Source organism: Brienomyrus brachyistius, chromosome 5 (genome assembly GCF_023856365.1).
Source record: "Brienomyrus brachyistius isolate T26 chromosome 5, BBRACH_0.4, whole genome shotgun sequence".
In the NCBI taxonomy this organism is placed as follows: domain Eukaryota; kingdom Metazoa; phylum Chordata; class Actinopteri; order Osteoglossiformes; family Mormyridae; genus Brienomyrus; species Brienomyrus brachyistius.
This window is the reverse complement of record NC_064537.1, coordinates 1,201,782-1,214,314: the sequence shown is the minus strand read 5'-3', so window position 1 is coordinate 1,214,314 and position 12,533 is coordinate 1,201,782. Positions and strand designations below refer to the sequence as shown.

General features: G+C 45.4%; 1 protein-coding gene across 2 annotated transcripts in view; it reads right to left on the bottom strand.

Moving 5' to 3' along the window:
- LOC125741755 (dynamin-2-like) overlaps window positions 1–10,361 on the bottom strand; it is a 31,237-nt gene extending 20,876 nt beyond the window's left edge. Inside the window, exons 1-5 of one of the 2 annotated variants that reach the window (XM_049013058.1) lie at window positions 9,900–10,361; window positions 4,482–4,555; window positions 1,151–1,300; window positions 856–1,059; window positions 539–637 (exon numbers count right to left, since the gene is read on the bottom strand). In XM_049013058.1, the coding sequence (XP_048869015.1) occupies window positions 539–637; window positions 856–1,059; window positions 1,151–1,300; window positions 4,482–4,555; window positions 9,900–10,060 (688 nt within the window). In that variant the 5' untranslated portion in view covers window positions 10,061–10,361. The remainder of the gene's footprint in view (window positions 1–538; window positions 638–855; window positions 1,060–1,150; window positions 1,301–4,481; window positions 4,556–9,899) is intronic. The other variant, XM_049013057.1, reaches the window with a different exon arrangement.
- Window positions 10,362–12,533: the final 2,172 nt, after the last annotated feature.

Below are 12,533 nucleotides of genomic sequence, written 5' to 3'. Positions count from 1 at the left end.
TAAGCTTGGTGACTGCATCATGCCCTGGGGCTGTTCTGCTACATAATGAAGGAGGATTACCCAAGAGTTCTTCAGAACCTCAAACTATCAGCTAGAAGGTATTTATAAATTATGACCCTTTGGTTTCAGAAAGCCCACAAAAAATTCTAAATGTGTGTGACATGTTTAATAATAAAAAAAACGAAGATTTGTGGTTCACAATTATTTCACAACAGAAAAAGAACAGTGAAATTCACTGATACGAGTAGTGCAAGACTGCCACGACATAAATATCTGTGCAAACTTTTGACCACAACAGCATAGTATGTGTGTGTAATCATTTGACGGTATGCGTGTCAGTGCGCAATCAGGCCAGTGTGACCGACACGGTCTACATACCCCTGTTTAGCAGTGCGCAGACATGCCAGCATGACTGACACTGCATTTACGTACCCTTGCACAGCAGGACACAAACATGACAGTGCAAAGGACACTGCGTTTACATACCCCTGCGCAGCAGTGCACATACACGCCAGCATTAGACACTGCGTTTACATACCCCTGCGCAGAGGCAGCAGCTTGTTCTCTAGCACGTCCTTGGCATCCGTACCCTCGTCCATCAGGTCCAACTTGGTAATTACACCGATGGTGCGCATCCCTGAGACATGGGGGGGGGGGGGGCATCAGATACATCACCACCATCACCATGGCAACAGTATTTCTCCCCTAATCATTACATTAAATATAAAGAACAATACTCCTGACATAATGCAGACAAACAGCCCAGGAAATAAGCACTGTCCTACTCGTATATTAATTCTCTTAGGTCCTGTGGTTGCCCCCAGTCCTGCTTCAAAGCCGGGTGGTGAATCCTACCCTGTGGGTCGACCTCCTTGGCAACCTTGAGGGCGTCGGAATTAGCCAGGTCAGTGTTGGCAGGTGTGACAGCCAGGATGAGGCAGCTTTCCTTGGTGATGAACTGCATCAGCATGTCCCTGATCTGATGCTCAATGTCAATGGGCTGGTCACCCACTGCCACCTTGGTCATCCCGGGCAGGTCGATCAGGGTCAAGTTCAGCACTGCGAATGAGCAGGGGCATGACCTGTGTGTGTCTGACTTCAACAGTCGACTGTAGAGGTGATGCTTATGAGGCATAAGGGTGTGTGTTACCGTTGGGGGAGTACACCCTCAGGTTGATGGGGACAGCCGAGATGCCCTTGTTGGAGCCCGTGATCCTGTCCGTCTCGGCCTCAATCTCCAGTCGCACCTCATCAAAGTCGACAAACTTGCGGCCTTTGCAGTGCAGGAACTCAGCATACTCTACAGAGGGCCATCCAGACAGGTGGGTGAAGGCAGGAAAACACACTGACACTTCAATACATGCATGCGCATCACTGTTTGTGACAAACTTGGCATTAAATGAGAGAACGAAGGCCACAAATTTGTTTTGTCGGGTCAGCCCGACAGCATGGCTTCTGTTGGGGTCTTTCAGCACCACCAGAGCTGAGCTTCCACACCCCACAGAGTCTAAATGTTCTCCCAGTGTGGCACCGGTTACGCTGCTGCTATTTTACCTGCAGTCAGGTTAACTGGCACTTCTAATGCAGGGGGGACCCCAGCCCCAAGCCCTATGCTGACATCCTGTGACCCACACAAAAGACACGGCAGGAAGAGAGACACCCAAAGAGAGCAAAGAACTGCACTCAAAACACACAACCAAAATGAGAAAGGGTGACTAAAACTTCATGATCTTTACGGAGCAATGATGTTGTCTGAGGAAGTTCAAGTCAAAGCAACCAAGTTATCCTCCCCCGCCCACAGAATAAATATCTCTTGCCAACATAAATTCTTGAATATTCTTTTGCAGTAACTCATCCCCTGCAGGAGCTTCTGGGAACTGGAAACCTTCAGGGTCCCTAATGAGTGCGCCACCTGCTGCCCTGGATAGATGAGAATCATGACTGAAACACTAATGGCTGACTCCTCTGCGAACGGGATCACGTGACCAGGCTGGGAACACGCAAGAGAACATGTGGAGATGCGGCTGTAGAAACCAACTTGTGGAGACGAGGACTGCTAATCGAAGCCTTCATGTTGCACCCAAAGTTGAAACTCCCGTCATTCTACCAACTTAAGCACAGATTTCCCCAAATAACAAAAGCAGTGCAATTTGGGGACACCAACAGCATACTGGAACACAAGCTTAACACAGAGCAGAGAGTGTCTCGCTCTGCAATCAGAACTGCACCTAGAGGTTACCAGTGTCGAGCCACGGCTGATGGCCTGCCAAGGAGCACAGCCCAAAGGTCATAGCTCTGGCTGACCGGCTGTGAGTGTAAACCAAAACCTGCACCACCGTGAGAGCTGGAAATGGGGACAAGGATAGGCTTTCCATCAACATATAAACAAAAAGGTGTTATGTGACCTGATCCAAATTTAATCACCACCTAACAAAAGGGATGCAGCTTGCAGGGAGAGAGAGCAAGGACATTTGGCCACCAGGACAAACGAGACCACCAACATTGAAGAGAGTAATCATCCGCTTTAAAAAAAAAAAAAAAAAAAAAAAAAGCAATGCAAAAGGTCTCCAGCAATAAAACCAGTAACTGCCCAATTCCTTTATCCCTTACATAACAAGGAAACACCATCACACAGAAAAAGCCAAATAAACAGCAGAGAGAATTTATGGTAAACCTCATATTATGAATAAATAGTATTTATTTATTATTCATTATTTATTATTATTCATTATTTATTATTAGGGCGGCATGGTGGTGCAGTGGTTAGCACTGTTGCCTCACACCTCCGGGACCCGGGTTCGAGTCTCCGCCTGGGTCACATGTGTGTGGAGTTTGCATGTTCTCCCCGTGTCGTCGTGGGGTTTCCTCCAGGTACTCTGGTTTCCCCCCCCACAGTCCAAAAACATGCTGAGGCTAATTGGAGTTGCTAAATTGCCCGTAGGTGTGCATGTGTGAGTGAATGGTGTGTGAGTGTGTCCTGCGATGGGCTGGCCCCCCATCCTGGGTTGTTCCCTGCCTCGTGCCCATTGCTTCTGGGATAGGCTCCGGACCCCCCGCGACCCAGTAGGATAAGCAATTTGGATAATGGATGGATGGATTATTTATTATCATCATTATTATTATTTATTATCATTATTATATTATTATGTATTATTATACAGGGCTCACAAAATTGCTATCCTAATGTCCTTAGACAATCAAGCTCTCTCGTCGCTATTTGCCTGTTGCCGCCACCGCCATCTTGGTGCATTGTCAGTCATGATAATAGATTACTCCCAGCACATTAAGACAAGCAAAATAAGTCAAGTATGGCCATATTAATACACCAATCATATTCAGTACACTACTAGGTGTACTGAACTAACATATAAAAGCAAATTAAAAGCAAAGTATATGAAGAGAAAATGGATATTAGTGGATGGGACTCACACTGAAAGCAAAATGGTTATGAGCCACCCATTACGTGATAAAGATATTGTTAATTAGCTGCTTTTTAAACATCGTGGATAATACCGGAGGTTTTATTCATTTATGGCTGGGTATGAAAACTGGAGTACAAAATTTTTCAGTGTGGACATAGGAAAGTACAAAATAAACCGCCTGCTTATTATTCATTTATTACACACAGACGCTTCTCTACTTACGACTGAGATACGTTCCGAATGGCTGTTCGTAACTTGAAATGTTCATACGTCGTTATTCCACATCATTTTAAGGGTACATGCAAGTACGAAGAACTAGGATGCTGGGAGTACGCACGCTACGCTGCTGCGCGGCGGGAGTAGCAGGCAGAAGTCGTACTGGGCGGAATTGGCACACAGCTGCTTCGGACAGGAAACGGGAGCCCAATGAACACAATTTGGACTTACAGTCCTCATCGTTTGCATGTCTGAAAGTTCGTAAATTGAAGGTTTGTAAGTAGAGGAACATCTGTATTGTTTAGTATCATATTATTTTCATCATGTAACGGTAACGCTAAGAAATTATGCTGCCTGTTATTACAACAAATGTGGCTTAATCACACATAAGTGAATGTGTTTTAAAGGCAAATTCTCAATCGAAATATTATCCCTGGATGTGCAGCTGCAGGGAATGAGGAGTTGTTTCTTTAGGCGTTCCTGTGATGTCCGTGATGCGGAAGGACGCGTCACCACGCTGTGCCCCAGGTTTTTATTTTATCTTTTTATTATTATTATTGCTTTCGAAAATAAATCTAAGTTTTAAATAGTCTTTATTTGGGCCAGTCAAAATTCGTTTTGGGCTACCAAAATCTCAGTAATACCAGGCCGAAAGGTTACCAGGGATTCAGAAGGGATAATTCCTGTAATATGTATTATGAAAACGTAAGTAACCCAGATTATCTGTGATAGGTAGTGCTACATGGGACACAATTAAACCAGGCAGTGGTGCAGAAGGACAAGCAGTGGGAGAGCAGGAAGCCGGGTGAGCAGGCAGGTAGACGTGGGGCGGCAGAAACCCACCTGTACCGCAGTTGACCAGCTGGAGGATGAGAGGCCTGCGGGTGACGATGCCGGAGCCCCGGGGAAGGAAGTCCCTACAGTGGAGCAAGAGGGAGACACAAGGAAGCCCTTTGTCACAGAGCATGGAAGTGCACAGTGAGCCCATTTAGGAAGGCCGGTGCGTTTTTCACCAAGCGCTGAGCTCGGGCTGATAGCCTGCGCAGCCAGCATTCAGCTGGGGCTTAGAAAGCACAGGCGGCCGCATACATCTTCAAACAGAATGGACATGCTCCGCACACCACCAGCTGAAGCCACACCTCCAGGACCACGTGGTGCCGTAACAGACAAATTCCCCACAAAAAAGCGCCACATTTTGCATCACGCAGAGCTTAAACAAAGGACTGCTTAGTTTCCTGGTAAGTATCACCCACTAATTGCCATGACGCCATTGAATCACCACCCACTTTGTGTATCGGACGACGTTCTACAAGTGCGTTCAGTTTTACAGCACAAATAAAATGATACGATACTGACACACACTGACAATGGAGTAAAGCTAGTATTTAACCCCCAAAATTTTTTTTTTTTAAAACCTATAACTAGGTGATATAGGATATTTCTGTATGATAATTTCAGATAAGGCATGACCCGGTTATCTAAAATAACACATTTCCCAAAACAAAAATGGATGGTTCCTCTACATGAATGATGGCATTTATTTACTAACTGCACACATGACCAAATAGCCTGACAAAGGAGTAGAGCTGCTGCTGGGCAGAAACAACCAGACAGGTTGCATGTCCCGAAGCCGCAGAAGTGGGGGCTGGAGTTTGGCCTCCACATATAGCGAGTGATGGTGTCACATAGTCATTGATTGGACAGCCTGATCGGAATTTGAATTCCCATCTCCCTCCCTCCCTCTCTCACACACACACACACACACACACACACACACACACACACACACACACACACACACACACACACACAGTTCTATGACTCTCAGTTCATTTCCATGGGCATAACCCTAATCCCAACATTGACAACATTAACCTCTACCCAGCCATAACCTTAACCATAAGCTACCAAACAAAAAATAGAAGACATTTTTAGTTTATTTTTTTTTTTTTTTTAAACTGGAGTCACAGATGTTTCATTGAGTTTCCCATTGTGGGGACTGAAAATCATAACAGGTTACTAATCATACTGGGGGGACCAAATGTCCACATAAATATGACCACACATGGACAGACAGAAGGACAGACAAACATGCGCGCGCGCGCACACACACACACACACACACACACACACACACACACATTACTGGGCAGCGAGGCGCACAGCTGTGAAAAGTGCTAAAACCCAGTCACCCACCTGCTCTGACAGCCAGGGCGAGTACCTGAAGGTTAATCTAACTTCAAACCAGTCAGTCCCACATAACACGTGTGGAGGATTACTACTGATACAGCGGATTAAGGACACACATTCACATCAGTCAGACATGAAAATAAAGGCGCATGACGTTATATGAGGTTCCCTGGAGAAAAACCATGTTGAGCGTTTCTACAAATGTGTAGTTGATTTAATGATGACCCTAACTGCCAAGAGACTCACACACACTAAAGTACATTATTAATACTAATCCCTACATTGCTGTTAGCTACTTCTCTTTTGTCCTGATCTGTCCCAGGCTCGTAACTTTGCCCCAACACTTATTTTACCATTACTTATTACCAATTCTCTAATATTGCTGCAGCTTCTCTCTCCTGAGCCCTCTCTGCCTGCCCTCCTGCCTGAGACCCCTCTCACTGCCCGCTCACTGTCTGTAGTCTGTGGAGAAGGCATTCAAGTGAGAATTTTATTGTACTTCATACACTGTACAATAAACAAAAAATTAAAAAATCTTGCTGTGCTGCCTGCAGAAAGGGCCTCCAAGTGTCTCTCAGGGGAGATAGGCCTTAATGATTGCAGCCACGATGCTTGATGAACGGCAATGCATGCAACAGCGGCGATCAACCACAAATATTCAGCAAAGATGAAGAGTGTAACAGACATGTAGCTAGAGTGCTGTGACTGGTCAGACTGGAAGGACATCCACCCCAGAGGCGGTATACTGCCCCACCCACTTTTCCACCATGGTTTGAAGACTACCATGCCATGCAAAAAAAAGGCAAAGCATGAACCAAACTGATGCCATCTACAGCTGTTTTCACCATGCGCATATTTTCCAAAAAACATTCCAACTGAAACTGAACTGCATTTTTAAACGTGCTACAGATTAAAACATGCAGAATAAGACTTGCAAACCAAACTCAAACCAGTCAATGCTGGTTTCAATCAACCTTTGTCTTCTCTTCCCTGAAAGAGGGCCATTTTTACACAAACCACTTTAGAGAGCCTCTGAGCCTATTGCATTTTAAGCATCCAGAAGCACAATGAATTATACATGGAAACGGTCACTTCAGACAGTACTGGGACGTGCATGCCATGATGGGAGCAGCACTGGCGGGACCCATTATGGCATCAAGCTGCCGGTCTTCATTCAGACCAGACTGACACGTGGACCGAATGGACAGTCGAGGGGACAGGGAGGAGTTACTGCAGCCCAAAACCAGATGAAAGTGGAAAAGCAGGGAATCCTTTAACGACAATGGATAAGAATGTGAAAGGGAGCGAGGGACTGAAAACAGCAAAACCCGAAAGGCCATCATGACTGATACTCGTGTGTGACAGTTAGCACTCAATGGTGCATTTGCTTTGCATGTCTCTCTCAGAGAGATGCTTTTAACGCCAGTGATGTTCTCCCCTTGAGAGAGATTGCGTCTCACACCCAGGAAGAACGTAAAAAGGCAGGGAAGCCTCCAAAAGCAGCCGGGACAGGGTAACAGCATTCTGATGAAATTCATCCCTTGGTCCTAGACCCAGTTAATGCGACATGCACAGTGCCAAAACTCCAACATCTAGAGCAAGAGGGTCCTCATGCAAATCTTGGCAATACTAGTGCAGAAATTCCATTCCTCCCTATATGCACCCTTTCCTTCCTTGCTCTGGAAGTCATTATTTACGAAAGTCTGATTTTTAGGCTACAGACGGTTAAAGTTTCTACAGTGATGACAGAATTACACCCAGTCAGTCAACATTATAATCCAGGTCAATGGTGCTAAAGGGAAAAACAATCACCACCATAAGCACTGCCAACTGCAAAACCTGGAATGTTCAAGATGGGTCTAACTCACAGAGTATGACACTTCCCTCACATCACAAAGGCAAGAGAAGTACCCAAAATACAATGACTTCCACATAAGTCAATTTAGGTTAGTGGTAAAACATTTTTAAAAAGCAACTTCTCTCAAAAAAAAGAAAAAGCTCTGAAAAAAAAAAACATTTAAATATTTACACTTGGACAGATTAAACAATTAATCTGTGCAAACCAAGTTAGTCCATTCAGCACCATGTCAAATGAACATAGTAACATATACAAGTATGGCCAATTATGTTCAATGTTGTGATAATGCGCTATATAAAAATAAATTTGTTGTTGTTGTTATTTGCACAACCACTATGGCAGCAGCACTTTGCGCAGTTAAGAATCACGACTGAACATAAGAATAGACAAACAAAAAACAGAAGAATCAAAGAGTAATTATACAAAGAAAGACAGAGGCGGCAGACTGAAGGGTCATTGTTCAGGCCACAGTGCCCAGCCAGCACCGCGAAGGGTTCTGACCTCAATCTGTCCAGTTAGTGGCATTATGGGGCTGTCATGCAGATACTGCTGCATCACCTCAGACCGAGGGCTCTGCACATGTGAGATGATAAATCAAAGACACACAGGTAGCCAGGTGATGCATGAGAACGCGCCGCACTCCAAACACGGGTGACCAGCCTGAGGCAGATTAGTTCCACAGATGAAGAGTTTTGCCAGTTATGTATGATTCATTTGAAAAGTAGGAGAGGAAAAAAGAAATGGTTCCAAGAACTGAGAGTCAGTAGTTTCAGAGGTAGGGAGTGTCTGGTTAAGGGTCATTGCTCTTTGTAAAGAAACACCACAAAGAAAGAGAAAAAAAACAAAACAATAAAAGGCACACAGGACAGCATCAAATATGACACCTACAGAGGGAAACGTCAGAACAACAAGCTTACACTGACACTGACCCATTCAAATATACATTTAGACACTAGAGATGGTCCTGAGTCAGTGTCTTCCTCCCATGACGTCACTGTTCATGTGCGCCAGGACCGGGCTGTTCTAGGCCACCAGCTTCTGGGCACCAGGCCCAATCAATTTCCCCGTCACTCACTGATCAGTGCAAACACAAACCATGTACGTAAGCCACCACACCGGGTCGCATGTGCGGCAGTGCACTAAAATGCAAAAGTACAGCAGTACAGTTTCCTTCAAGCGAAGGAGCCGTATTAAAACACTGCTACTTATGCGACGTTGGCCAAAAGTGTCTAGGGGCATTAATTCTTTTTTTTTTTTTGTCGAATGCCTAATATCGACGCGTTTTTCGCTCTACATGCAGATGTTAAATGAGTCTCAGTACACCGTGTTGTGATATGGCAGCATCCGACTTTTCACAGCGTCACAGTTAAGTTTCAGTTAGGCAATTAGATGCCCTTCAAACGCCATCAAGCCTATGTGGTGCGCTTGGGTTGGCAAAAAAAACGACAAACACAAACATTAAAATAACTCAGGTAAATACCTCAACAGTTTGCATGTGCAGCTGTAAAACCGTAAAGGAAGCTTCGCTCACCGCGACCTTCGGAAAAGCTCACTAGGCACGGGGTGGCCGCGGGGACCCGGCTCGAGCCGGGCAGAGAGACCAGAAAGCTCGTGAGTGCAGGCTGGGAGCCGCCAGGGACAGCAGGAGGAACGAGCGTGAGAAAAGTTCCTTAAAACTGAGGAGATGCGCTTACGCCGGCCGGCCGAAAAATTCTAGTCCACTTTAACGGTAGTATATTCAGTAAAGAGCCTTTACTTCAGTAATATATCTAACTATTTAATTTCTACCGTCACAGTTACACTGAGTCCGCTACTTAGTACACTTTAAATTACCGGCGACAGCCAATCTTGCATTATCCGAGAACCCACGCACAACACCGTGCGTGTATAACAAAACAAAAATCATGCCATATTCCCCTTCAAACTTTTTCATAGTTTTCTCATTTTAACATATGCGTAAACAACCACGTCCAGTTTTTTTCCGTTATTTTTAAACCAGCACCCCGCTCCAGCCCGGAGCCCTAGCGCAACTGTGACCCAGGCGGCCTAATACTTTCCCGAGGATGAGAGAAGAAGCGTGGGATACGACCGTGAATAGGGACGCTTCGAGACGGACAGCAGCTCTCCCAGGACGCTCAGCTCGAGGGAAGAATCCGATGCGCCCCGAACGCCATGTCCGCGCTCCCCACGTCAGCACTCGTTCCCCTAATTACCTGCCAACAAAGTTTTCCAAGACTGAGCTTTTCCCGGCACTCTGCCCGCCGACCACGGCGATCTGTGGCAGATCCAAGTTACAGCTCTGCCCGATGGAGCTGAAGGCGTCCTGGAGCTTGTTGATAAGCGGGATCAGATCTTCCATACCCTGGTTCCCCATGGCTTCGCTCGCCTCAGCTGGATTCCTGGCTCACAGTCGGTAGGGGTGCAGAAATATTCTCCGCCTCTCCGTTTTTGTCTCAAGCGTACCCTCCGACGAGGTGGGGATGACGTCGAGGGACGTTTGCAAAGTTATCAAAAGATGCCAGTATATAATTTGCAAACTCCAGGGAATAAAAAAAATATATAAAACAAAACTCCAGTCAGTACCCAAAACTTCAACCATCCGGTCAGGCGACACCCGACCTCCGCTTGGATACTGCGACAACGCCTTATGTCAAACGACCGCTACCTGATTGGCCAATATGGCTGAATGTCTAGCCGATCAGCTCTGTTATTGGCGAAGTGAGGGAGAGTATTATATTTAGCCCAGGACCGCGGAACTCCATAGAGTCTCACGATTGGCCATTTCTCCTGTCACTCGCGTCCTCGGGTGTACATTTTACTTGGGGTGGTTTTGCCTTTTTTTCCAACTAGTTTAATGTAACAAATGAACTTCGATCAGGTTTAGTCAAATTTACAATCTGACATAATTATAGATTACCGGTGCTGTGTTTATTGTACACTTTGGTATTTATTATCAACGATAACCTTTCACTATCCTTTCTGGATGTTTACTAGAAATCTAAGAAGTTATCCATACATTATTCATGTTCACCGAAGTCTCAGTATTTCAAAGACAGTACGTTACCCGTGACCTTTAATTCTAATATGTTCACTTATCTGTATTTTAAATATCAGCGAAGATCCTGTATTGATCTGACAGCAGATATTTTCCTTTGCGATTCAATGGAACATTCTGCCTTGTGTTTTCTGTTTTCTGTGTCCACACGGTGGCAATAAATGACACGTACAATCAGTGGACTTGCAGGTGTTGGGAACCTCGGGTAATATTCAGTAGCGCTCTAATGAAGAACTTGCGCAGTGCATGATGTGCCCTGATATATATAGTCTACTGGAAAGCGCATATTTTCCAGTCCTCGCAGGCGTCAGAAGTAACACAGCAGGTGAAGTTATTTTCTATTCAGATGACGACTTTGAATAAACAAATAAGACATGCATCATCTCCACACAGTGCCGGACTGTGGCCTGAGCTTGGGCTGTGCAGATTATGTTTACATACATGCATAGCCATGCATACATATGTACATGCTTACATACACATGCTTACAGTCATAGTGCAGAGCCGGTGTTCTATCGACCAATGCTGCCTCCAACACCATTGTGAAGTTTGGGGACGACACAGTGGTAATTGGACTCATCACCAACAACGATGAGTCGGCCTACTTGTCGGAGGTGGAGAACCTGCCGGTATGGTGGAGCTCCAACTGCCTCAGTCTGAATGTCAGCAAAACTAAAGAGCTGTTTGTGGACTACAGTAAGAAGAAGCAGCGCTTCTTTTCACCCCTCCAGATTAACAGTGTTCCAGTGGAGAGGGTTGACAACATCAAGTACCTCGGGGTTCTGCTCACTGAGGACCTCACTTGGCACTCACGTGTCAGCACTCTGGTCACCAGGGCGAGAAAGCGGCTGTACAAACTGAGGCAGCTGATGAGATTTAGGGTCACTCCAGTGATCCTAAAAATCTTCTACTCAGCTGCTGTGGACACCTTCTTGACCATGAATGTTACAGTGTGGTTTGGGGACTGTTCTCTAAAGGACCGCAAAGCCCTGCAGAGGGTGATCAGGGTGGCTGAGCGTTGTGTCAGATCTCCTCTGCCCTCCCTGCTGGACACCTACAAAAAAACACTGCAGGTCCAGGGTAACAAAGATAATTAAGGACTCCTTACACCCCGCAAACTATCTGTTCCGCAGGCTGAACTCAGGCAGACGGTTCCGTTGCCTAATGTCTAGGACAGAGAGACTCAGAGAGTTTTCCCCCGGGCCACAAGGCTTCTCAATTCAGCCTAATTCTGGTCCTTCTGTAGGCTTATGTATGTTTGTACTGGAATTCACATATACTGCACATGTTCACTTTACTGCACAAATAACTTTAGTCTGTACATCATCTTGCCATTGCACTATATTTAGATTGTATATTTGATTTGATAGGTTATATTTATGTAATTTTCTTTGTTTTACTTGTACTTTACATTTTACCTCTTCTATTTTTGCACAGCCAAACAGGGTGACTCAGATACACTTCACTATAAGTTGTACTGTATGTGACAAATAAACCTCTTGAATCCTCCTATCGAGAGGCGTTATCGAGCCTTTATGCGCATGTGCAGTTCCACCGTCTTGGGAACAGGGTTAGGTTTTAGGGTTTATTTTCGGGGTTATGGCAAGGGTTAGGTCTATCGATTAGCACTACGGTAGCCTAACTATACAAAGTAGTTCAACTCGTCAGAACACCGGCATGACGGCTCTGTATACCAGAGCCCAGGAAGTGCACTAAGCAGGTTGAGAGGTGTAAATAGCTCCTGCGTTGCTCTTAGTGTTCATACTTTTTGTATCTCCCCTATTGTCATGTG